The 26,958-nt window shown below is 41.2% G+C and overlaps 2 protein-coding genes and 1 long non-coding RNA gene across 3 annotated transcripts in view; 2 read left to right on the forward strand and 1 right to left on the reverse strand.

The window, feature by feature from the left end:
- Positions 1 to 163: 163 nt before the first annotated feature.
- Positions 164 to 10,273, reverse strand: PCID2 (PCI domain containing 2). Its single transcript, XM_060273389.2, has 15 exons — positions 9,415 to 10,273; positions 8,769 to 8,842; positions 8,078 to 8,167; positions 6,683 to 6,756; positions 6,079 to 6,146; positions 5,737 to 5,776; positions 5,288 to 5,342; positions 4,659 to 4,762; positions 4,360 to 4,435; positions 4,136 to 4,277; positions 3,377 to 3,477; positions 2,895 to 2,968; positions 2,507 to 2,632; positions 1,232 to 1,355; positions 164 to 698 (listed from the first exon to the last, which is right to left on the reverse strand). Exons 2-15 carry the CDS (start codon positions 8,802 to 8,804, stop codon positions 609 to 611), a joined length of 1,200 nt encoding a protein of 399 aa, XP_060129372.1. The 5' UTR covers positions 8,805 to 8,842; positions 9,415 to 10,273; the 3' UTR covers positions 164 to 608.
- LOC148685870 (uncharacterized) lies at positions 1,303 to 7,157 on the forward strand. The gene is made up of 2 exons (XR_015949752.1): positions 1,303 to 1,424; positions 6,424 to 7,157. It is a non-coding gene; the product is annotated as an uncharacterized LOC148685870 (long non-coding RNA).
- A 1,457-nt stretch (positions 10,274 to 11,730) lies between the features above and the next one.
- Positions 11,731 to 26,958, forward strand: part of CUL4A (cullin 4A) — a 36,468-nt gene continuing 21,240 nt past the window's right edge. The window contains exons 1-8 of the mRNA XM_035114917.3: positions 11,731 to 12,722; positions 17,551 to 17,666; positions 18,714 to 18,817; positions 19,613 to 19,682; positions 21,387 to 21,460; positions 22,155 to 22,317; positions 25,702 to 25,791; positions 26,870 to 26,952. Coding sequence (XP_034970808.1) covers positions 12,548 to 12,722; positions 17,551 to 17,666; positions 18,714 to 18,817; positions 19,613 to 19,682; positions 21,387 to 21,460; positions 22,155 to 22,317; positions 25,702 to 25,791; positions 26,870 to 26,952 — 875 coding nt within the window. The 5' untranslated portion in view covers positions 11,731 to 12,547. The remainder of the gene's footprint in view (positions 12,723 to 17,550; positions 17,667 to 18,713; positions 18,818 to 19,612; positions 19,683 to 21,386; positions 21,461 to 22,154; positions 22,318 to 25,701; positions 25,792 to 26,869; positions 26,953 to 26,958) is intronic.

Consider the following 26,958-nt stretch of genomic DNA (forward strand, 5'->3'; position numbering starts at 1 on the left):
ACTATTTCAAAAGATGCTAAATGAAGGTCGCACAGAGGTGCATGAGGAAAGCAAACAAGCTACACCAAAGCATTTTTAAAACGTCCAATTAAATAAATAAAAGTTTCAATCCTCTCAGAAAAAAATGATTTCCTAGCCTTTCTCCGTCACTTGAACACACAGATACCACAAGATAAATGTTTACTGTTATTCGCTATTTAGTCAGCCAATATCAGATACAAATCATTGCAAAACACATTTTCAACTGTTCCAGCTATGGTAACATTTAACCAAAGGGTGTCAAAAGAAGACATAACTTTACAAAAACAATTTTAAAAACAAGTTTGCAGTTTTCTACAAGGCTTGGACAAGACAGCCTTGCCAGGTTCTCCCATTTTCCCTAGCCTGCTGCAGCCTCTGTCCACATGTTGTTTGAAAAGGTCCTATGACAGTGCAGAGTGGCTTTGGGTGGGAGGAATAAGCAGGAAAGCCCCACTTCATTATAGCAGTCGCTTAAATACTCATGAGTACTCCCAACAGATTTGGTCTAAATTCACGGCCAGTTCCATCCTGCTCCAACAGCAACCAGCGTCGATGGACAGCACATCTCCATTTAGGTCACAGCAGATTCAACAGACGGTAGACAGTGGAGGAAACGGGTTTTGCTTGCTGACAACAAGCTTCTGGTGCTGGTGCGATATATAGCCTTTGATGTGACCCTGGAAGAGGAAAACGAATATTAGTATTGCAAAGGTGAAACCCTTTATAGACTTTTGCTAGAATGAGATATGTATTCAGTAAAGTGCACAGGGCTTCCAAATAACATCATCACATTATAAAAGCAATGGTTTTTCATTTGCTACTTAAATGGGACGCTGTGTAGTTAGTAGTGAATGAAAAGCCAGAAAAAGGGCAAACCTTTTTCATTTTCTACAGAAAAGAAAGTGGGCAATGTGAGAGGCCTGCACAGGATAGCAGACATCCTTTTGTACACGCATCGTGGTAGTATGTAAAACCACTGCTAAGAAAATGCCCCTTGCATAATACTTTAATATTACATTTATAAACTATTTGCACTGAACATGCACAAGTCTATGCATAGTCGTTGCATGCCACCATATATGCAAATAACTTGCCAGTGTTCATTAATAAATTGAGAGTTGGTGGTTTTATATAGGCCTGGTACGACAACAACACATTTCTGAAGAATGGTTTCATTTGTTCATGATGAATGAAAAACCACGACGCTCACCATATATATGAGGTTAGCTAGAATGCACTGGACTTCATCCGTATCAACATCATTAACTTTCATGAATTTCAGGGCAACCAGAAAGGCATCTAAAGACAGCTGGTGAGTTTTGAGTAACAAATACCTGAAAGAAGAAAAAGTACACCACAGTTACTGTAGCAAACCTAGATGGGAGTCCCACCATCTCTATCCTGTAAGTACCAATTCATATTTCTGTAAATGGGGGAGTACAAAATACTTTCTCTATCCGGGGAAACCACATTTGAGCCCCACCTAAAGGCCAGGCCATGCTAATCCAACCAATTTTTTTTTCCTCAGCAGAGATTCAAAACTGGGTGCAACCTGTTATAATATACGGACAAAGATTTAAGGGGGAAATAAACCTCACTTAGTCACTAAAATCTCAAGCTTAGCTGCATCCATTGCGTCCTCCTTTATTTTTGAGGTGGGACAGAAACCTAAAGTTGTACTGAAAGCACAGGGTTAGAGGGCAAGATAATCTGGTTATGCCAGTTGTTGCTGAATCTGTCAACTTCTTTAACTTTTAAAAAAAGAAAGAAAACAAAGTTAACACAATGTAATTCACTTTTACTTCTTGCCCCTAACTTAATTTCTACAAGCTTTGTTCTTATTCAGTGAAATGTTACTAGAAAATTTTTCCAAGATAACTAGCATCATGGCTACCAGAAGGGAGAGTCGCCTAACAATTTTTTTTAATAAAAAAAATGGCAGCCTGGCTGAATCTTTGTATGCCAGCAGGACCAGAGGCAGAGTCAAGGGTCAGAGTCAGTCTTTTCCCCATCCTGGATAGTCTTCCCTTTTCAGGTAAAACTTCCCAGGTCTTTAAACCAAATCTTAAAAGGTAGATCTCAAACCAAGAAATGGATTTGAAAACCAATAATGGCTATTACATTAACAACTGCTTCCAGGAATATCTGGCACAGGTGTAAATCTAGGCCTACGAACAGGAAAATACATTTTTAATCAGCACTCTTACAGTTAGGAACACAAGTTCCTAATTATTAGGTGTAAAAGGATCATAGGTGTAAAAGGAACCAATTGCTCTGAAGGAAAAACTTCAGCTTGTTTATTTCCGCCATTCAAAATGTCACAGGACTCTTTTTGCTAACAAAAATGGCAAGAACAAAAGAGGTAACATGATTCAAGCCAAGATGGCTTTTCCCTATATTTAACACCAGAAATTATTATAATAACTCTAAGTACATATTCATCACAGACTGCCTTTTCAGACAACACAAGTGATACTCTTCTTACACTTTCTTGAAGAGATTCCTGTAGGTGATGATTTTCAGCTTCTCGAGAATAAGGAAGATACCACAGCGAATGAAGAATGTCTCATGTTTTGCCAGAGCCTCGTTCAATAAAAGAAGGTTCCCTTCACTAGAGGAATTTAAAATTAAGAAGAGTTTTGAAAAGGCTTGCTTCAAAGCAGGCACATACAGCATGTCCTTCCTACGTATGATACATAGACATAGGGAAGGAGGTGGCTGGACAGGGAAAAGGAGAACTGTTTCTTCTGGACACAGTAGTTTTCTATGCAGTAGGGAAGGTTTTAAGGGAGAGGGAAAGAAACGGAAGCCCTGTTGTGAATGTGGAAATCAGCTCATAAAAGTTTAGATTCTGTCAAAGAAATGAAACTTACCTCACAGCCTTTGTAACTTCAGCAAACTGCATGAGGTCATATTTTTTTAAAAGCTGGATCATTGGCATGTGGCCCTGAAATCAAAGCACAGACTGAAGTTGATTTGACAGCTTTAGGACATCATGCTCTTGAAGAAATCCAGCCCTCTGGAATGGTTCTCAGCAGAGTTCCAATTGAGCCATTCTGCAATTTTCACCACTGAGTTGGTGATTCACCAAGCCAAGCATAAACTAACAGGTGCCGAACACACCTCTTGGTTTTGCTGTGAACTAGGAACTTTAAGCGCCGATTAGTTATCAAGCATGTGGCTGGATTTCTCCATAGGTGGTGGCAGCGGCGGCACACGTTCAGCCTGAGAAGTTACATGTTGTGCAGCTTCACCCTAGCCTATACTTGTCTGAGCAGCTTGTTAAAACACAGATCGCAGCTACAAAGCGCTGGAGTATGCCCAAAGGATTTTGATATGTTCAGATGCCACTCACCAGTAACATTTTCACTGGCAGCAAATAAATTAAAATCATCCTTTTGTTTTTCTGGCTGGAGCGGTGGCAGTGCTCAAAGGCAAAAGATAGATACTCTTCCGCTGAAAACACAAAAAGAAGATGAATGAAACAGGTGCCCCATACTTACCAATGGTAAGGAAACACTTTTTAGAATAATGGTGTCAAAGCCACCTGGAAAATGTTCACGGCTTTTTGTCCTTTATTTTACAGTTTTGCAAGTATTCGCACTGAAATAAAACCAGCCTCCGCCACTCCCCCCCCCACCAAGTATTTATTATCATATTTGAGGTGTGGCTTGTATATACTCACGTTTAATAGCATTTATTTCCTTCAGGAGCAGTAAAGCTCTGCTGGATGAAATGCCTCTGGTCTATTTTTTGGGGGATCCTGCAACGTTGTTACTCTGCTAACTATACTTTGGGATCTACTCTGGATCAATACTGAGTAGAATTCAAATGACAGATTATAGATAGGAAAGAGTCTTGCGAAGCCCACAGCATTCTTGAATGGGCAGCAGTGCATCTGCAGAGAGACTTAGCTAATAAGGCTAACTAACCCAACTCCTATAACTTGTGGCTTTAAGATAGTGCTTAAGGTGAAAGTAAAAACTATTGCACCAATGCAACACATCACATCACAATGGCATTACAGACAGATGCACCAATACAAACCGCATAAAACCACATCAATGCGCATAACACTTTTGGCAAAAAAAAAAAAAACAAACCAATATAGTACCTTGTTTAAAGTCACTGTCAAACATGGCTTTCCGTCCAACATAGTATCTGTATGTAACCCTCTGTGCCATGCTGTATTCATCTTTGAGATTTGAGCTATCAATTGCTCTTATCAACGGTTTGCACAGATGAAGCTTGTTGATCTGGAAACGAAGCCTGACGTTAGCAGAGGGAAATCATCACAAAACGGCAGGCTTGCTTTAGGAGTTTGGTTCAAGGTCGTACCTTAAAATAAATCTTGAACAGCTGATTCACCAGAAACAACATGCCCCACTTTTTGGAATCCTCAATGCCAGCTCGACTATAAAAAAACATTAAAAATGCATCAGGATCAGATTGTATTTTAAAAGGCAGGATATTGTTTTAAACCTTTTTTTAAAATACAAGGAAAATCCTCTTAAGTCTCTGGTCCACTTTTTTGCAAACCAACAAAAACAACAGAACCTAACGAAGCTTCCACCTATATACATATACAGACACATGCAGGCTATTCCTGGTCCAATTTAAACAGCGTGTTCACTTACGTGTCACTGGCACATACACGAAAACAGCTCATAAGAAGTTCTGCTGCTTTTTCCAACATGTCACCAACTTTGCCTTTGCCTTTCTTTGCCAGCTGCTGGTCAGCCTATCGTGACACAAAGCAACCAAGAGACACAGTCATACTCCTACTGGCAGGCCTTTGTCTTTTCCTAACAGCAACCGATATGAAGTGTTGAAATGAATGAATCAACCCCCCCCCCCCCCCCCGCCTGTTGCAAACACACGGCTGCACAATCAGTAGACATCTTCAACATGTCCTTAAACACACCGTAGGCCAGTTCTCTCCTCCCAACCCCACGACCAACAAAATTAGATTGTCTGCAGTCAGAACAACTGCTCCATAGGAAATGCTTGCTTTGTAGAAGCAATGCGTGTCTTGCTTACACTGCAAACAAGACCCCAAGAACAATTTCTTTAACCAAATTTATATATTTCTTGAGTGTAAGAAAACCTCAAAGCAATATGCAGAGCAAGCGCTCCCAAGGCAGGGTAAGTCTCAGGATGAGCACAGGAAAAACCCCAAGGTTTTCCCCAGATGAGATACACCTTCAACCCCCACCCAGCAACCTCAGTGGCACCCAGTAACTTAGTCCCTAAAGATACTACTTACGCTATTAGCAAAAATTCGAAGATCAAGGGCTACTGCATACATAATAGGCAAAGCCCTGGAAAAAAATAAAATGCAACATAACAATGCATACAACACATCCCAAGTCTAACAGCTTATGGGGCAGTTTTAAGTTTGCCCGCAAGCACATATATATAGTCTTCAGAGATACCCCTTTCATGGGACTGTAGCTCCCCTACATCAAGCTCCATCTTTTCTCTTCACATTTGTCCTTTCAATCCTTCTTGCTGGGGGCTGTGCAACCTTTGTTTTCATGATTTCTAATAGCCTTAATTGGCCCTACGCACAACTAATGATGAAACATTTAGAGATCCCTTTACATGCAATGGCATTGTGACATCAACAGAAGAAATGGCATTTGCCTCCAGGTGAAAAGTCCGTTCTATTTTTTCAACGGCATAGTTCTCATTAAATGTTTGCCAGATACGTACCAGTTTTCTTCTTTGTGTGCTTGAAAGGCTCTCAGGAAAGATGTGCAAGGGTTAGGGTTATGGAAAATTAATACACCGTGATTTATATAATGATGTGTTATTAAAGCAAACACAGACAACAATAATCGCAACAGCGACTGGGCAGCCTCATGGACCATCTAACGAAAGCCCAGCATCTCTCCATATCCTTCAGTTCAACAACATTCCAGATTATCTTCTCCCAGGAATGCAGCCAACAGCCCATATTGTCCTAACACAGACTTGTTCATTCTTTAGGCCATGCTGAAGGTTCTGAACTCAGAATTCCATAACAGACTTTTAATGGAGTCAATCATAAAGGATATTGTACTATAACTGTCTGGCACTTGTAAGCTTCTACAAAATCGTGGTTGGCAACTGCGTAAGTACATCTATCAAGAGGAGAGACAAAGATTAAGATTCATGAGACAATAGCAAAGCTTCATACTATTTTCTTTAGCTAGATTGAGAAATGAAATTCTTTGCGTATTTGCTCAGCAAAAAAATCCCTTATCTACCCAGCGTGCTTACTTGCGAGTACGTTTGTTTCAGCACTGAAGTCTAAAAATTTGTATTTGGCAACAGGTAATACTTGTTATTTTCCTCTACACTAAAAAGATATTTGAGCTGAATATTAAAGGGTAACACATTTTATTTTTTACTTTCCAGATTACAGGCTGCAATCTTGTACAGACTGAATAAAGCAGGAATGATTTTCAAGTGAGCATACACATTATACAGAGCACTGGGGCTCCTCTTACAGCTCTTCTGTTTTTACTATCACTGCTTCCAATGCTTATGTCCCTCCATTTTGCACTGCACTAAGTTCAATGGGTCTTACTCCTAGGTAAAAAAATGCATAGAACTTGTAGCTTGAATCTTCAAGAATTCAAGCCATAACCCCCCTCCCCCCCAAAAAGAGTTTTACCTTAAGTGGGCAGCAAACATTTCATCGTAAGGTGGTTCCAGCACTTGCTGACATTTTTCTTCTGGAGATGAAAGCTAATAATAAATTAAATGCAATGAAAAAATGTGATACCTTGTTACATGCAAAAGAATGTAACCAAAAGGGCTAGATTTAGGGGGAAGAAACCACCAGGGGAAGAGGGCTTGTTGGACACTGTGCAACTCAACAGCGTGCTGACTCAACAGCGTGGGGAAACAACAGCAACAGTTCCTCATTTATAAAGCTTGCAATATTGGCCTGTGTGGCCAATTGGCCTATTGCGCTAACATTTTAAAATTATCAGTGAGAAAATTTAGAACGTCAGTGCATATTCCATAAATGGTGTGCATATGAGGGAGAGTGATCAAATCCATGCAAACACATTTATTATACTATCTGACAAGAAAAAATTATGCATGTAAAGTTCATAAAGTACAATAAAAGACAATGTATTCAAGAGCTGAACATATGGGCAGGGCTGCTGAAGATCTTACTATTTGGTCTATGGCTTGCCTTGGTAATTAATGTTTTATTTTTTGTGGTTCTTATTTATATACAGTGCTTAGAGAGATTCATTTTTATTTATCTTGCTTAAAATGTGGAATTGTTATTAGTAGTAATATTAGTGGTATTGTTTGGTACTGAATGCAGAATTTGCATTATACTGATTCCTTTTTGTTGGGGTAAGTAAACCACATAGTTGAAATATGAAGCCAGTTATAAATCAACTAACCACAATAATGTAGCAGAATGCAATTATTTTACACTGGAAATGGTTACAGCAGAAATTGCCTTTTCAGTACAAATACAGCAGAGCAGTTGAGTTCCCTTAATGTAAATACTAAAGATTTTCATGCTTATACATGTTTACTCGGAATAAACATCCACCATGTACAGTGGGGCTTACTCCATAGTGGCACTGTGGTCTAAACCACTGAGCTTCTTGGGCTTGCCGATCAGAAGGTGGGCGGTTAGAATCTGTGCAATGAGTTGAGCTCCCATTGCTCTGTCCCAGCTCCTTCTAACCTAGCAGTTCAAAAGCATGTCAACGTGAGTAGATAAATAGGTACTGCTGCGGCGGGAAGGTAAACTGCGTTTCCGTGCACTTTGGCACTTGTCACGGTGTCCTGTTGTGCCAGAAGCGGTTTAGTCATGCTGGCCACATGAACCAGAAAACTGTCTACGGACAAACGCCGGCTCCCTTGGCCTGAAGTGAGATGAGTGCCGCAGCCCATAGTCAAGTTTGAGAGAACTGCCCTGGGGTCCTTTACCTTTATCATTTTACTCCACAGTAAACATGCTTAGTAAGCCCCATTCAGTTCCGCTAGTCTTACTTGCAGATAAAGTGTATACAGGATTGCAACCCAAATCTCTTACCTGAAGTCTAGGATTTGCAACATGAGGATGTTTAAATGACACCAACTCTGCACAAAACAGTCCATCTCTGCTGTCAATAGATTCTAACACCTGTAATAGGAACACACACACAAAAATATTATAGAACAAATTCCCTAGCCATACCCACAGAAGCAGTAAGAAATATTCTCATTCCTTGTTTTGTCAATTGCCATTTTGGTGAAAAGGCTAGGGAGAACCTGGTACCCTCAAGATGTTGTTGGACTTCAGTTCTGATTATCCCTGGCCAGCAGTCATGCTGCCAGCAACTGACGGTAATTTGAGTCGAACACATCTGGAGAGTGACAATTTCCCTCATTTCTGGTGCTGGAGTGGGGAAACCTCCAAGTTTCACTGCAAGGGAATGTGACATTCTTTCTTGCACCAATGTAGAGACCAGCCTTCTATATCCCCTGCAGCTAAAAGAACACCAGTGAGCAGTGGATGATTTTAGTGAGCCAAAGAAAGGTAAATACTGTATTTGAAGAGACTTTGTGCCCAGTCAATTAGTTACTTTCTAATAAGAGTTGTAATGGCTAGCTCAGTTGATTAGAGTGTGGTGCTGATAAGGCCAAGGTAGACATGTCTACTCAGAAGTAAGCACCACTGGGTTCAATGGCACTTGCTTCCAAATAAGGATGTGTAAGATTCACTACAAAACTGTATCACTTACCTGTTGCAAATATTGATTTATACTGATATGTGCCATTGAAAGGGTGTTGCTCCAAAGCAAATAAGCACCTTATACTGAAAACAAAACAAAAAGAACACTATGAATCATGATGACAAAATAGTTATTCTGTGGACCAGACTGGGGAAACTATCGTCAACCCTCCTCAAATGTTTGCATGCTTGGGTAAAAAGGATGGATGTGACTCTTGCCTTTGCACAGCAGGCTATGTTCCAGCTAAATTAAAAGTCAGATGTTGCTATACACATAAGACTTCTAGATAGATAGATAGATAGATAGATAGATAGATAGATAGATAGATAGAGCAGAGAAATTGCAGAGAATACGATCCACCCCAGGATGTGATAATATATCTGACGTGGAACCATAAAATTCCAAAAAAGGAACTCTGCACATGCTCAGAAGTACATTCACGAAGGAAGGTTTGGGGCACTTGAAAGGCTCAGACATTTATTACGAGAGAAGCTTTGCAAAGAAAAAGGCCTTGCGGGTTTCAGGGTTGGAGAGCGATTAGCTTTCTTGCCTGATCCCGACGTGCAGAGCCCCTAAGTCCTCCACGCTGCACACCGAGCATGCGCAGAACAACCACTCCATCGGGGCCCCCGCGAGCCCCTTGTTGACGACCTACCGTCGAGTTTCAGCACACGCAACTCCTAGACACGTCGTTTCGGCGGTTCGCGAGGAAGCCCAGCAGTGAAGAGCCGCACCGACAACGACGACGATGCGGTAGCTTACAAAAAACGAACTTCCTTTCAGCCGAGAGCTTACCCCTTTGCGGATTGGCTATCGCCACCTCAAGGCACCACCTACTCCCTCTGCCCACGTGATATGTTCTGCCATACAACCTGCGGCGCGGTTCCTCGCGAGCAGGGAAGAGCTGGGTGGGCGGGGCCTCCGCTTGCTCTTCGCCTCAGATAGAAGGGGGCGGGACCTCACCAAAGCAACCGGCGCAGGGTTCGTCTTAGGGGCGGGGAAGGATTTTATCTGAGTTAAGGCGATATAAATGACAGGATCATGGGTGCTAAATTCATCCCGTTCTGCTGTGCCATTTTTGTTGTTGCTGTTCCGCCCTACCTTCTAGGTGTTTACATATAATCTTTATATGTACGTAGAAAATCACATGCCACCTCTATACCTATTTATACAGTAGAATTGCAATTTGCAACAACCAGTGGCCCAGACTCTCCGTATTCAGTCTGTGAATCTCATGCAAACCTGACTACAGTCCACATGTTCTGCCATACAGAAACTCAGAAACTGACCCAGAAACTCCAGCAGGTGCAGAATGCCGCAGCGAGGCTCCTTTCGGGGTCCTTGCCGTGGAATCACATTCATCCAGTGCTTTACCAGCTGCACTGGCTCCCAGCAGAGTACAGGATCGGGTTTAAGGTGCTAGTTTTGACCTTTAAAGCCCTATGCAGCTTAGGACCCACGTACCTACGGGACCGCCTCTCCTGGCATGCCCCACAGAGGACCTTAAGGTCCACAAATAACAGCATTCTGGAGATTCTGAGCCATAAGGTGGTTAGATTGGTCTCAATTAGGGCCAGGGCCTTTTCAGTACTGTCCCCGACCTGGTGGAACGCTCTTTCACAGGAGACCAGGGCTCTGCGGGATTTGTCATCTTTCCGCAGGGCCTGCAAGGCAGAGCTGTTCTGCCTGGCCCTCGGGTTGGATTCAGTATGACCCCTGTGTTTTCCTCCCTCATGGTTTTGATTTATGGACTACTTAAAATGAGGCTGCATTTTAAATTTTAATATTGTATTTTAATCTGTATTTTAATTAATTGTTTTCTTTTATGTCTTATTGTAATTTTATTGGTGTTAGCCGCCCTGAGCCCGGTTTTGACTGGGGAGGGCGGGGTATAAATAAATTTTTATTTTTATTATTATTATTATTAAATCATCTAATGCTTTTACTATTTGTATAATAATAATAATAATAATAATAATAATAATAATAATAATGTTGCCCATCTGGGTTATCCCAGCCACTCTGGGCAGCTTCCAACAAATCAAAACAAATGTGGAAAGCAGCAAATGTGGTGGTGCGTGTTTACCCAGAAGTACCGTAATTCCAACTGATTTCAATGTGACTTGTCCCCTTCAATGGGCAGCCCTGCATACAGGACTGCACAAGTAATGAGTGAAGTTGCAAGCTGATGGAATACTTGAACCCAGTGGGTCTTAATAAAGGGGCCTAGACTTGGTGGCAAGTGGGAATCATTAACAGATATGAATGTCTTACTTTGTATTCAGACTTATACTAGCAACATACCAGTAGTTCTAGCCCAGCTAAAAGGTCCTACCCCTTGTAAGCAATTGTGAAGTTGTGTACATTTGAGCAGTGTATACTATATACTAAAGGGGCCTGAATTAGTAGTGACTGACAGGGAAAGAGATGTTTGAGTTGTGCTAGATAGCTCAGTGAAAATGTTGACAGCTGTTCTGCAGCTGCAAAATGGCAAACCCCATGTTACGAAAAGAACTGAAAATAAACTGTCAATGTCACAGCTTCATTGTCCTTGCTCACTGTGAATGTTGCATCTGTGAACCGCCCTGAGACACCCGGGTATAGGGAGCTATATAAATTCAATTAATAATAATAATAATAATAATCTACAGCAGCACATCCCAGAGGCTTCCATCTGCCCCAGCTGCAACAAAGCATGTCTCTCCCCTATGGGTAGCGCTACAGCAGGCATAGGCAAACTCGGCCCTCCAAATGTTTTGGGACTACAACTCCCAGTGCTTTTTGTCTCTGAGGCAGACAGGATGCCAACCTTGCAGCGTCTTCTGCTTGGTCTTGAATCGATCCTGCTTCACCAAATGTAACGACGACACCCCTATACAGTACGGTATCAGCTTGTTCCCACAATGAATAAACCTGGGTTCTCTTTCCCTACTCAGAATGAACTTGCGTAGTGTTCAGTGGGGGTGGGGTGGGGTTACTTTATTTATTTATTTATTTGACTTGTCGTTCCGTTTAATTCACAATGCGAAGAATCACATGGCGCCCTTTTACTGTGCAAAAAAGCACACAACGTAAGAGCAAAACAAAGCAGAAATAGCGCCTCCCTCGCCCGCGCACCGCCCACTCCTTAGGTAAGTGGATATAGGATTGCGGCCTTGGCCTGCCTAACGCCGAGCTGATACTGTGGAAACGGCGGCGGTGTCGGAGGTGCTGCTTCGCCAGTTGCCTCCCACCACCCCCTTGCGTGGCCCCTGCCTGAGTCCCGTGACAACAGCAGGCTAGAGCCCTCCTCCGGGCCGAGGAAGTCGTAGGTATCTGCCCCGGCGAGGTGCATCCGCCGCCGCCGCCGCCGCCGCCTCGGCCTTGCTTTCAGAAGCCAACCCGACCCGCGGCGGAGGCAACAGCAGCAGCTTCGGCCTTCACCCGAGTGGACCAAAGGAGCCATTTTGTGAGGCGTCGTCGGGGGCGTCGTCGTCGTCGCCGTCGCCTGCTGTTTGCCGCTTCTTCGCTGTTCCCACACGCCGAGTCCAGCGGCCGGGAAGGAGGCGCCGCTCCGGCCTTTTCCTTCGATTTCCGTGCGCCCCTCATGGAAGCGCCTGGGTCGCTGAGGCGGCGCCCCGTTGGCGGCGAGGATCTTTACCGTTGTCGTTGTTGTTCTTATTACCGTCTCCCCCTTTTGAGAGCCGCCTTCCGCGTCGTTCAAAACTGAGAGGAAAGCCGGAGGGAAGGAGGGAGGGGCACCAAGGGAAATCTACACCCCACCCACCCCCGGGATTGCTGGGTCGAACATGGCCGGCGAGCCCCAGAAGAAGCAGCACTTGTCGGCGCTGGTCGGGCACACCAACGGCTTCACCAAGCCCGCTTCCCTGGCAGCTGTGGCCGGCGTCCGAAGCGGGCCGGCCGGCTCTGGAGCTGCTGGTGGAGGGGCCACGTCCAAGAAATTAGTGATCAAGAACTTCAGAGGTGGGTGTGCAAGCGCATCTAGGATGCTGGAGGAGGAAGGAGATGTTCGCGTGTGGGACTTGTCTCCCCTGGGTTGGTTTTTTCCCCGTCCAAGGGAACGTGGCGCGCTCATCAGCACCCTCATTTCAAACGTTTTGTTCTGATTTCTTGCTCGTCCCCATTTGAATAGCTCGTTTCGAAATGCAACCTGCTTTTGTTTTTGTTTCCCACCCCTTTGCAGATGTACTTAAGGGGTTGTCAGATTCAAAGGCGGGATTATAAAAATGGTGTAAAAGTGGGCTTTCCTTGGGTGACGAGTTAGGGATACAAAATGGTTTCTCCTACGCTGTCGGTTTGGGGTGTGTTTTTTTTTTTTAATGTTACTGACCTGCCCTGTTTTGCACCTGGGGATATTAGGCGGTCAACATCACAAATGTGGATAGGGTGGTGATGGTTGTTGTTGTTGTTGTTGTTGTTATTTATTGAATTTATATACAGCCCTATACCCCAGGGGTTATCACTTAATATCCTTGAAACCTGCCTTTCAGTGCAAACCTGCACACACACACACACAGAGAGAGAGAGAGAGAGAGAGAGAAGTAAGCCCCACTGACTTCAATAGGACTTCCTCCCAGGTAGGTATGCATAGGCTTGCAACCCTAGTTGCACTTGGGGGGTGTTAAAGACAAGCTTAATTTCTTGCCCCCAAGCCTCCTGCTATGTTCTTATGGGTGAACCTGCAATTATGATGATGGGATGGGGCTCTCTAAAAAATTATGTGGAGCAAAAGGGTGTGATCTTGTGAATGTAGCTCTAGGCATCTCAGAACATTTTCACATGTAGCATTAAAAGTGACATTTGACCTAACAGACAGCAAGCAATTTTAAAACTGATTTGTGAAAACAGTCTGTCTTCTCTGTATCTTTGTTTTGATCCTACGTAATGCTGTTTACTTATTAATGAGTCAGCAGAACTCCAGAAGTGTTCCTTGTTTTTAAAAAGCTCTTCAGGCATGCAAGAGTGTGAGTATGTGTGTTTGTTTGCTTGCTTGCTTGCACACATACATGCTTGCTTGTAAATATGCCTGAATGCAGGAAACTTGATATTTACCACACAGATGTATTTGCTGTCATCTTAAGTCTGGCTGGGGAGAGGTTGCTCTTTGTCAGGCAGACCAAGGACTCTAAGGAACTTTTCCTTGTTTGACATGCAGGAGTGGAAGAGTGTTTGGCACTCTGCCTGGTCAGATCAGTCACTGTCAGCCAATCAGGAGCACAGGCCCCTTGGCTTGTGTTGACGTGTGACATCCATTGCCCTTTCCTCACTTTACTGTCCACATGGGACCTCTCTATAGGAGTGAAACTAGATTTTGTTACTGTTCTCACAGAGGCAGTTTTAAGTCTCATATTTCCTTCATCTGTTGCTTGGTGTACTGCTGCATTGTCTGCAGTCCACCAAATGACAGCAAGCTGCTGTGTACTGCATGTGTTTAATTGTGTATAACCACTATCCACTGCTTTCATACTCTGTCATTAACAAATTAGAATCTGTAGACATCCCCTGAAATGTTGAGGAAGTTAAAGTATGCTGAGGAACAACTCATCCTTTCAATCTGAAGAATACACTCTCAAGCATCTATACCTCCTCATGTCATAGAATCATAGAGCTGGAAGAGACCACAAGGGCCATCCAGTCCAACCCCCTGCCAAGCAGGAAACACCATCAAAGCATTCTTGACATATACCTGTCAAGCCTCTGCTTAAAGACCTCCAAAGGAGGAGACTCCACCACACTCCTTGGTAGCAAATTCCACTGCCGAACAGCTCTTACTGTCAGGAAGTTCTTCCTAATGTTTAGGTGGAATCTTCTTTCTTGTAGTTTGAATCCATTGCTCCGTGTCCACTTCTCTGGAGCAGCAGAAAACAACCTTTCTCCCTCCTCTATATGACATCCTTTTATATATTTGAACATGGCTATCATATCACCCCTTAACCTTCTCTTCTCCAGGCTAAACATACCCAGCTCCCTAAGCCGTTCCTCATAAGGCATCATTTCCAGGCCTTTGACCATTTTGGTTGCCCTCTTCTGGACACGTTCCAGCTTGTCAGTATCCTCCTTGAACTGTGGTGCCCAGAACTTGACACAATACTCCAGGTGAGGTCTGAGCAGAGCAGAATACAGTGGTACTATTACTTCCCTTGATCCCTTGCTATACTATTGATGCAGCCCAGAATTGCATTGGCTTTTTTAGCTGCTGCATCACACTGTTGACTCATGTCAAGTTTGTGGTCTACCAAGACTCCCAGATCCTTTTCACATGTACTGCTCTCAAGCCAGGTGTCTCCCATCCTGTATTTGTGCCTTTCTTTCTTTTTTTGCCCAAGTGTAGTACTTTACATTTCTCCCTGTTAAAATTCATCTTGTTTGCTTACCGCCCAGTTGTCCAATCTGTCAAGGTCATCCTGAAGTGTGATCCTGTCCTCTGGGGCATTAGCCACCCATCCCAATTTGGTGTCACCTGCAAACTTTCTCAGGATGCCCTCAAGCCCATCATCCAAGTCATTGATAAAGATGTTGAATTAAGACTGGGCCCAAGACAGAACCCTGTGGCACCCCACTAGTCACTACTCTCCATGATGAGGAGGAGCCATTGATGAGCACCCTTTGGGTTTGGTCAGTCAGCCAGTTACAAATCCATTGAATGGTAGCATTGTCTAGCCCACATTTTACCAGCTTCTTTACAAGAATATCATGGGGCACCTTGTCAAAGGCCTTGCTGAAATAAAGATAGGCTACATCCACAGCGTTCCCTTCATCTACCGTGTTTCTCATATTATAAGATACGTCTTATATTATTTTTTTCCTCAAAAAACTCACTATGGCTTATTTTCAAGGGATGTCTTATTTTTTCCCTCCTCCTCCTGCCGCGGCCGGCATTGCTGCTGCGCCTATCACTATGTCTTATTTTCGGGGTATGGCTTATATGCCTTGAATGCTTAAAAATCCTGCTATGGCTTATTTTATGGGTATGTCTTAAAATATGAGAAACAGGGTACCAGGCTTGTAATTCTGTCAAAAAATGAGATCAGATTAGTCTTGACATGACTTATTTTTCAGAAACCCATGCTGACTTTTAGTGATCACAGTGTTCCTTTCTAGGTGCTCACAGACCGTTTGCTTAATGATCTGCTCTAGAATCTTTCTTGGTATTGATGTCAGGCTGACTGGGCGGTAATTGTTTGGGTCCTCTCTTTCCCCCTTTTTGAAAATAGGGACAACATTTGCCCTCCTCCAGTCTGCTGGAACTTCGCCTGTTCTCCAGGAATTTTCAAAGATTATTGTCAGTGGTACTGAAATCACCTCTGCCAGTTCTTTTAATACTCTTGGATGTAGTTCATCTGGCCCTGGAGACTTGAATACATCTAAACTAGCCAAGTATTCTTGTACTACCTCCTTACTTATTCTGGGCTGTGTTTCCCCTGCTGAATCATCTGCTCCATATTCTTCAGGTTGGGCATTGTTTTCTTTTTTTGGAGAAGACTGAGGCAAAGAAGGTATTGAGGAGTTCTGCCCTTTCTCTGTCCCCTGTTCGCATTTCACCATATATGTGTCCAGTTAAACATCTCCAAAAGAGAGATTTCACTCCTATGAAGCTGAGCTTTGTATTTTTTCACAAAACATTGTTACTTGCCTAAACTTAGTCAGCCTAACCCTTCTTTCTCACCCTTACCCACTTTAATGCTGCATGACAAATTCAGGGACATATACATACATGACAGTTCATTTTAGACTATATACGCAGCAACAGTTATTACACATACAGGGGGATCCTATGCATATTTCCACAGAAACAAGTCCCAATATGTTCAGTGGGATTCACTCTCAAGTAAGTTTCCACAGAATTGCAGCCTTAATTTGTTAATAGCTTGTTCTGGTAGTAAAATTTCGGTGTTCCTAGTTCATGTGTGTTCCTTCATAATGTGACTTTTTGACCTTTAGAAAAAAATGATGGATACTGGTAGTTGCGTCCAGAGACAGAGCCATAATTTTGCAGAATAACAGCAGAGAACATGAAGTGGCTATAGTTATGTGAGTTTAGAAACAATCTACTCCATATCCTCACATTTTGCAATTAGCTGAAAAAATTGGGTGATTACGATGAATGGATACAGATGCACAAATTCATCTTCAACTTTTTTAAATAAGAAAAAAATGACTCTAAAAATGAAAGGGTTGGGATAAAGGGCACGATGAAATGCTGGTCCAAATTAGTTATGAGGAAGCCAATATCCCTTTAATAAGGTACAGTATTATTAACATACAGAAGTGGAGCACTAATCACCATCAATCAAGTGACAGGAAATGGGATAAAGTACAAATTACACCTGTTCCTTGTACTACATGTGCAGCCTAATCCTATGCATGTTTAGTTGAGAGTAAATCCCTTTCAGTTCAGTGGGGTTTACTTCCAAGCATACATAGGACTGAAGTCTTTGTGAGAGGGTGTGATGCACAGAATACTTTTAATGCAGATCATGTGTATATAAGCGTGTCCTTTTCTGCACATTTGAAGTAGTGGTTGAATAACTGCTGATTTGGTGTATTTTTGTATTTTTCAGTGCATGTTTGTATGGAATACAAATATAAAGTTTAAAAGGTGTATGCTCTTTTATCACACTGTGTTTTATTTCCATTTAGAAAGCACTTTCTTCATGTTGCCTATTGCAAAAGGTCAAATAAAATAAAATGGAAATGCCTTATTTATCGATTAAGAAACCACACTCAGAATTATAAAGTTGTAAAAGAATATACCATTCCTCACCCCTTGTTCTTTGTCTGTTTAATGCAGAGAGACCCACTTTACCTGATAACTACACTCAGGACACATGGCAGAAGCTTCATGAAGCAGTCAGAGCAATTCAAAGCAGTACATCTATTAAATATAATCTTGAAGAGCTCTACCAAGTAAGAGTTTATATGAATAAAATGGATATTTTAGAAGTAGTGATTTGGGAGATTTTCTGTCTGTAACAAAGAATACATCACGTGGAAAACCTGTCCTTGGACATTTCTAATGCCCTGATGCCTATATTTCTCCCTGCCTAGATTTCTGTGTGCATAGGGGTGCATTCAGGTACTCTATCCTTTATGTGCACCTGTGCTCCAACTTTTTCCTAACTAAATTCAGAACACACCCTATTCCATCCCCACCCCCTGCTCTCGCCACTCTCCCACACCCTCATGCCACTCATCCACTCTCACCCAGTATTCTGGCGATCAGGAGAGTCATGCCACAGTGCTGGATGGGAAGGCGCTTTGGTGTGATGCTGCTGACAATCACCAGAGTGAGCATCTTTTGGTCCAGTGCTTGAACCAGAGCACCAGACCAAAAAAAGGGACATTCGAGGATCAAAACAGAAGCCGGAATTGGCTTCTGTCAACTGGGGTGTCCCAGTAAAAATGGGACAGTTGTGTTGGACTTATGGCAAGAAACTAAAAAATGAATCTTACTAAAATGTCAGGAGTGGTGTGTTCTTATAGATTTATAAATATACAAGGGAGCCTGCAAGAAAATAATGCATTGTGGAATGCATTGTTGAGTCCAGCTAGTCAGGCAGCCATGCCTTCTCTCAGGACACTCCATTTCCCCCACCCCACCCAGTATTCTCATTTGGGTCACCTTGGATTAATTTTCTTTTGAACTGGCTATTTTTGAGCATTCTCTCCATTTTATTCTCGGTGCTTGAATAAACTACGAGTATTCTGTCTGGTGAAGCAGTTGCCCAGAAATCTTCCCATAAGTTGAACTGTTTCAAGAATATAGTTAAGTAAGACAAAATAGGTTTACCCAGAAGAGGACGGGGAGATCTGTTGTCTCTCCCTGGGATATCTCTTCCGGAAATATTCTATTCCTCCTTAAAAAAAAAAAGTATCTGAAACCTGGGGGAGGGGAAGGAGGTGGTGGTGGCTACCTTGATGTTGCTGAACTCTTTCTTTGTCCTTATATCCCAGGCTGTTGAAAATGTCTGTTCTTATAAAGCATCACCTATGCTGTATAAACAGCTAAGACAAGTCTGTGAAGACCACGTGAAAGCCCAGATACTGCAGTTTAGAGAATATCCTTTTTATATACAAAAAATGCAGCTAAACAGTTACAGTGGTACCTCGCCTTACGAATTTAATCCGTTCCGAACGGACCTTCGTAAGTCGAAAAAATCGTAAGTAGAAGCCTATTTGGGGGGGGGAATCGTAAGTCAAATCAACCCCTATTAAAAATTCATAAGTTGAAAAAATCCTATTCACGCCGCATCCAAAATGGCGGACACAGCTCCATTCGTAACTCGAAACATTCATACGTCGAGTCATTCGTAAGTCGAGGTACCACTGCATTAATAGTTTTAGTGTTCATAAAGTATACATTGTAGTCTCATCAAAGTAAAAATGCTTCACAAATAATGTACTTGGAATCTGAAAAATAATGTCTTGTTTATGGTTTAGGTTTGTAGCATGTTGGCATCTTTTCACAGTGATATTGAAGTTAACAAGGCCGTCTGCATTCTTAATTTCCCCAGAGTGTTGCTTGGGTCTCGCTTGGTTTAGATTGTGTTCTAGAGTGGAGAATCTATTGCTGACAGTTCTTGAAGATTTGGGGTATGATTAATAATCAGTGCAATAATTTCCTGTGTTCAACTATACTAAGAATCATATATTTCCCCTCTTGGATGCTTTCAGGGAGACTCCAGATTCTTAAAGACTTGATGTGGTTGTCACAGTAAAAGTCGAAATTCTTTCAGAAATGATAGCTCCAAATTCAGGCTAGAATCCTAATCTATAACATATAACTCTATAGAGAGTAACTACTGATATATTGACTAAAAAAAAAAGATAGCTTCCCTTAACCTTTGTAGCACAGATTCTCTTGACAGTCTCCTGTTTTTAAAGAAAATAAACAGATGCTGGCAAGATCACTGCAGACAAATGGTAAGTTACATGTAGTTCATAATGCATATTTATATTTCATTTTATTTTTTAAAAAAGTTGTATATCCCACGTTTCTTCAAGCAGTTCAAAATGATATAAATCAGGAATGGGGAACCTGGTATATTTGGACTAAAAGTCCCATCCATTCCAGCCAGGATGGTCTGGGGTCTCGGGGATGATGGGGTTTGTATTCCAACAACATCTGGAGGTCTACAGCTTTCCCATCCCTGATGTATATGAGTCTCATTTTTAGCCTCACAACAGTCCTATGAGGTAGGATAGACTGAGAGATGATTGTTGTCCCATGATCACCAGGGCCCCCTAGTCATAGTCTGACACTAGCTACTGTGCAACACAGCTCATAAAGGCATTTCAGGTTCACATCTATTGTTTGCCCCTGTTAATCAAATGGATGAAAATTTTTATTTGCTTCGCTTAACTCTTAGATTCTTTGTTAAATTAACTAAATGATATATGTATTTATGACTTGGAAAAGTTTTACAAAAACTGAATGAGAAAGCTGAATCCAATTATATTCCTTTGGATATATAAACTTTGATCTTTGTAGCACTTTAACAGCTTTTGACTGCTTGAAAAGCTATTGGTTAGCTCTTAATTCTGTTACTACAAAATAATTTATCACCAAGTCCCTATGAAATTAAGCAGCTGCTTTTGAAAAACAGTTTGCAGCATGATTGTATGGGCAAACAGAGTTGGGTGTTCTTTGCAAAACTGGTCATTACTTTGGTTTCTCTCTTTTTGTGTTGTGGGAGTTTGAAAGACTTTGAAATTTACTTCAGCTTAGTTTCCTAGCTGCATCCCTGCTTTTTTGCTCCCCGCCCCCCCAAAAGCAAAGAGTGCTTGAGCTGCTACCTAGTTTCACAAATACTGTATGAAGTTGCATAACAAATTTGAAGCTCGCTGGCTTCAAATTTAATTGCACATTGGTGCAACTCATTAGGAACTAGTTATTTGACTATGGGGAATGTGTGAAATCCCCTTAAGTATTTGAATTACATAAAGTTGCCTTTTTCACCCAAGCAAAATTAATTAGTAAAATTAGAATGACTGTGTCGTAACCAATTAATGCTGTTTTGGATTATCTTAAATATATTTTGGCTTTACATTAGCTAGCAATATTCATTTAACAAAATTTATATACTGTTTGGTTATATATAAATTTTCACATTTAATGGTCATTTGGCCCTATGGATTAATTCTACCCCATATTAGATATGTTTTATGTTAAGCTTCTTTAACAGTCATGCCCATAAAACATCAAGCTAAGATTATTAATATTGGATTAGTAACACATTAACATTGATTAAGATTAAGAGGTTATTGGGAATTGACTTTGAAATCTTACAGCTGCTTCTGAACTGCTGATATTGGCTAAGATAAGCAATATTATGTCTATGCTGGCCCTATTTTACTGCTTTTCACTCCAAATTATTACAACTCTAGGAAACATACATACTTTAAGAAAACTCCTTAAAATTCTTATTTGTTGGCGATCATATACAGTACTGTATAAATTCTTTCTTGGCTTGTAGATACTCTTCCTTGATGAAACTTTACGATATATTCTGAATGTATAATAACCATATTGATGAGGATAGGAAATCAGGAAATGTGACATATATGGCAGAGGTAATGCATAAGCACAGAAGATTAATTCTATCTTTATGGGTTGTTTTTTTGCAGATCATGATTAGAAGCATTTTTTTGTTTTTGGACCGTACTTATGTTCTTCAGAATTCAATGCTACCTTCTATATGGTAGGTACAGTATTTAAGTAGTATGTATGTTGGCAGTGTGTGGATCTGTTATTACAGTGTTGGCCATTATGCACCTGCGGTGTGAAATGTGGATATATGGGCTGTAAAATATACAAAGAGCAGAATGTAATATGAGTTGTAACAAACTAGGGATGGTAGTTGAGGGAAGTCAGCAGGGAAGGGGAAAATTGAAATTTGAATGTAATGATTACAGATATTGTTATAAGAGAAAAAAATCTAATAAAAATGATTTTTTTAAAAAAAGGAATTGAACTCCAACATCTGGAGGGTCCTAGGTTCCACAAGCATATACTACTATCTCTGCAAAAATAAGAATTTTAGCAGGTGATTTCTGCTCCCATTTAACTGATAACCTGCACCCTTAAAATTTTCTTAAAACTTTAATAGCTATGTAGACAGGGCTTCTTTTATGCCCCTTCTACTGGTTCTGTAATCCTAATACTGCAAGTAATGCGTTCCTGCTGATCTAAATTTCAGCAAAAGTGCAAAAGGAATGGTCATTACAGTGGTAACCAGTTCTCAAGCCATGCAAGCACCTACAGTTGAAATTCTACTAGGGAGAAAACTCGGAACCTTCACATTGTGGAATAGAAGCATAATATGATTTTAGGTCTATAAGAACATGTAATGTTATATAAAATCAAATTGTAATTAACCTGTTATAATTTTACAGGGATATGGGATTAGAACTTTTTAGAAGCCATATTATTAATGATAAATTAGTTCAAACAAAAACAATTGATGGAATCCTGCTGTTGATTGAACGAGAACGGAATGGTGAAGCTGTAGATAGAAGCTTGTTACGAAGTCTGTTAAGTATGCTGTCTGATTTGCAAGTAAGTATAAAAGCCTAATATGTACAAGGCAAGTAAACATTACACTCCTTTTTCTGCTTTTCTGGATGGGAATAGAAAGTTGAGGCTTTACTGTCAGTTTGCAGTTCTTAGTGCAGAAAGTATTGAGCAAATACTGTAGAGATCTTTCCTATTCTAATTAATTCAAGAGGATGTGGAAGCTTCTCTGTGTGAAAGATAAAAGCAGAAGGTTCATGATGTTTGGGTTATTCTTCAGAGAAGCTGGGTACAGCTGGTTTGAACCAGTTCTGTTACTTTTAGTGTCAGCATGACCTTGACAGAAAAGATAAGGCCAGAAGGATCCTGGGTTTCACTTTCTCTTTATATCTTTTCCTTCTGGTGTGGTCGTCTGTACATAGATAGTGTTAAGATTTAGACTTATTATACCGGTAGTTATTGTAAGTTTAAGTTAAATCTGCGGCAACTGGATTTCTTATGGACTGTGCCAATCCTGAATGTATGAGATTTGTGACCATTATGCTCATTTGCCTTCAGTAGCAGAAAAGCTCTGTTGGACGAATTACAATTGCATCTGGTCTAATTTTTTTTTGGAATCCTGCAATGTGTTTAAGTTGTTACTTTGCTAACTATACATTGAAATCTACTCTGGATCAATATTGAGTAGACTTTCAACGACAGGCATCCCCGAACTTCGGCCCTCCAGATGTTTTGGACTAAAATTCCCATCTTCCCCAACCACTGGTCCTGTTAGCTAAGGATCATGGGAGTTGTAAGCCAAAACATCTGGAGGGCCGCAGTTTGGGGATGCCTGTTCAACGACACTTTCCTCCTCCCACCCCAAACTCTCAGCAAAAGCTCACAGAAAAGAGCTGAAATTTCCAGCTTGGCATGGTATTTGTACTGGTGCTTATTTGAAAAGTCATACCATATCACATGACCTGCTCAATTAAGGAGCAACCAGCTTCAAAGTGGGCATTCCTAACATCTCAGTATGCAGCGGCTAGACTGGTGACTGGGAGCAGCAGCCGAGATCATATACAGCAGTCCTCAAAGACCTACATAGGCTCCCAGTACATTTCTGAGCACAATTCAACGTGTTGGTGCTGACATTTAAAGCCCTAAACAGCCTTGGCCCTGTATACTTGAAGGAGCATCTCCACCCCCATCGTTCAGCCCAGAGGATCCTCTGGTTCAGGTCCTCCAAGGATCTTCTGATGGTTTCCTCACTGCAAGAAGCGAAGTTACAGGGGAACTAGGGCAGAGGGCCTTCTCGGTAGTGGCACCCACCCTGTGGAATACCTGCCCATAAGATATTAAAGAGTTGAGTAATTATACAGCATTTAGGATACATCTGAAGGCAGCCCTGTATACGGAAGCTTTTTAAGGTTTAATGTTTTACTTTGTTTTTATATATGCTGGAAGCCGCCCAGAATGGCTGGGGCAACCCAGTCAGATGGGCAGGATACAAATATCAAATTATTATTATTATTATTATTATTATTATTATTATTATTATTATTATTTTATTATCACTAAGGCAGTGTTTTGAGGTAGGAATGAGAGTCTTTTTGAACACAGGCAACCTCCCATTTACACGGGGGTTACATTCCAAGGCACCCCATTCTGCCCCCTTTTGTGACTTCGGATCACTTCCGGGTTTGGCTCGATGCACGGTTGCACACACATTGAAGCTTTCTTTAAACTAAGCATAATGTTAACCATGGTTTTGAACAGCACATCATACCATTAACTCCCTTCACTTGGGAGAGGTAAGGGGGGGAGCATGTGAGGCTGAGAGTCATTATGGCTTGTTCTTCCTTATGCATGTCACACATGTTATGTCCAAACCTGGAGAAACTCTGGTTAGTCTACCTAAAGTTTAATGGAACAAACCAACTTCAAATAGCGTAGACCAGGCATCCCCAAACTTTGGCCCTCCAGATGTTTTGGACTACAATTCCCATCTTCCCTGACCACTGGTCCTGTTAGCTAGGGATCATGGGAGTTGTAGGCCAAAACATCTGGAGGGCCGCAGTTTGGGGATGCCTGGCGTAGACTATGCTTTCTGATCTCAAACTGTTTTCTTAAACCATAGTTAAAATTACCCACAGTTCTAGATTAGAATGTAGCAGCAAACCTCAATTAGTAGAAAGAGGAAATAAAAGCTTTTTATTTCCTCTTTGTGCCCATACTGAAGGAGAATGAAAAAAGGAAATGAGCCCAACAAATTTGTAAAACTAGTTCAAGTGATATTCCTTCACTATTAGTTCCCTAATTGTAAGTAGGAATATTTCCTATGCCACAGGGTTGTTTGAAGAATGAATGAAATTGTTGTTGTTGTTTAGTCGTTTAGTCGTGTCCGACTCTTCGTGACCCCATGGACCATAGCACGCCAGGCACTCCTGTCTTCCACTGCCTCCCGTAGTTTGGTCAAACTCATGTTCGTAGCTTCGAGAACACTGTCCAACCATCTTGTCCTCTGTCGTCCCCTTCTCCTAGTGCCCTCAATCTTTCCCAACATCAGGGTCTTTTCCAAGGATTCTTCTCTTCTCATGAGGTGGCCAAAGTATTGGAGCCTCAGCTTCACGATCTGTCCTTCCAGGGAGCACTCAGGGCTGATTTCCTTAAGAATGGATAGGTTTGATCTTCTAGCAGTCCATGGGACTCTCAAGAGTCTCCTCCAGCACCATAATTCAAAAGCATCAATTCTTCGGCGATCAGCCTTCTTGATGGTCCAGCTCTCACTTCCATACATCACTATTGGGAAAACCATAGCTTTAACTATACGGACCTTTGTCGGCAAGGTGATGTCTCTGCTTTTTAAGATGCTGTCTAGGTTTGTCATTGCTTTTCTCCCAAGAAGCAGGCGTCTTTTAATTTCGTGACTGCTGTCACCATCTGCAGTGACAGCAGAAGGCCAAAGATTAATGCAATACTGCAGAAGGCCAAAGATTACTGCAGAAGGCCAAAGTTACTGCAGAAGGCCAAAGATTAATGCAAGAAAGAGAGGTATGAAGTTAAACAAAATGTAGTAGGAATTGTTCCCAATATGAATGAAATTAGTCTGCATCTATATTAGAACTATTTTTCTTGTAAAAACAATGTAAACATTTTAAGATGTGGAATTGTTTTTACACTTAACTTGTTTTATGGTTGTACCTATTTTATTTGTTTTGTAACTATATTTTTATTTGTTTTATTTGTTTTGTAACTATATTTTATTGTTCTAACCCATCCTGGGATCTTATTGTAAATGGTGGGTAAGTAATCTAAATGAATGAATGAATAAAACAGCCTGTATTTAAAAGAAAAGTGCATAGAAGCTATGTTTTATCTTTTACTGACAAATTGCTGTACAATTTAGGCACTAACCTGATAAAATACATTAGTGTCTCTCTTAAATAGGTTTACAAAGATGCATTTGAACAAAGGTTTTTGGAAGATACAAATCGTTTATATACTGCAGAAGGCCAAAGATTAATGCAAGAAAGAGAGGTATGAAGTTAAACAAAATGTAGTAGGAATTGTTCCCAATATGAGTTCATATGCTTGAGTGGTTGTTGCATTAGGCAGAATCATTCAAATAGCTCTATGCATATGAACAAAAAGGTCATAGTAATGCATAGCAATTACCTTTTGAAACAGTTTTATTGTTAAATATATGGGATTTTTGTATGATATTTGAGGGATTATAGCCAAAGGAAAGCAGTAAGATTGCATAAAAATTGTATAAAGAGCCAATAATCTGGCTTCCACATGACTGTGTTTGAGTCCACATGATTGTGTTTGAGAACTTAGATGTTTCCAATTCCATGCAAAGAAAATCTCACCTCAGTATAGAGAGACATTTCTAAATATTTAGTTATTTACAAAGATTTATAAATGTGATTCTGAAGTTGTGTACAGAATTTAGAAAACAGGCAGTATTTTCTACCTCTCATAAAAGAAGCTGAAGTAGTTATGAATGTGAGTACTGAGATAGCATGGCAGAAGGCAAAAACCTCTCCAGAGAGAGGCTTCTTGTTGACATCATGGGTGCCAGGTCAAGGTCATCAGTGCTGTCCACAGCCTGCTTCTGCTGCAAACTTGCAGAGCTGTTTTTCTGAGAATTCAACCCTGCAGATGTGTCTGGACTGAAAGCAGTGTGTGCATTTCTGGATTTTTCCTAGTGCTGTAAAAATATTAATATCTCCTCAATTCTCTCTCTGTTTTGGGGGATGAGGTGAATATCTGTCAGGTTAGATTAAAATTGCCATTTGTGTATTTTGAGACTCCTTGCTGCAATAATTGCTTTTGGTTCATAGAAAAATGACTGAAATCACAATGGATAGCAGTTTTACTTTCTCTTGTTATTGCTGCCTGCCTGCTGTGAGCAAAAGGTGGGGTGGGATAACAGAATTACTACAAATAAATGAGCAGAGCCATCAATGCATATAGTTATCTACTGTATATGATTACATGAGGTAAGATCATACGAGCATATGGTCATGCTGTTTTACTATTTAGCAGCTTTTAGACTCTGTCATTTTGTAGAACAAAATTCCCTTCCAAATATCTTTTTTTTATTTGACAGGTCCCAGAATACCTTCACCATGTTAACAAACGTTTAGAAGAAGAAGCAGATAGAGTAGTGACATATTTAGACCACAGCACACAGTGAGT

This window comes from Zootoca vivipara, chromosome 4 (genome assembly GCF_965207765.1).
Source record: "Zootoca vivipara chromosome 4, rZooViv2.hap1.1, whole genome shotgun sequence".
Lineage (NCBI taxonomy): Eukaryota > Metazoa > Chordata > Lepidosauria > Squamata > Lacertidae > Zootoca > Zootoca vivipara.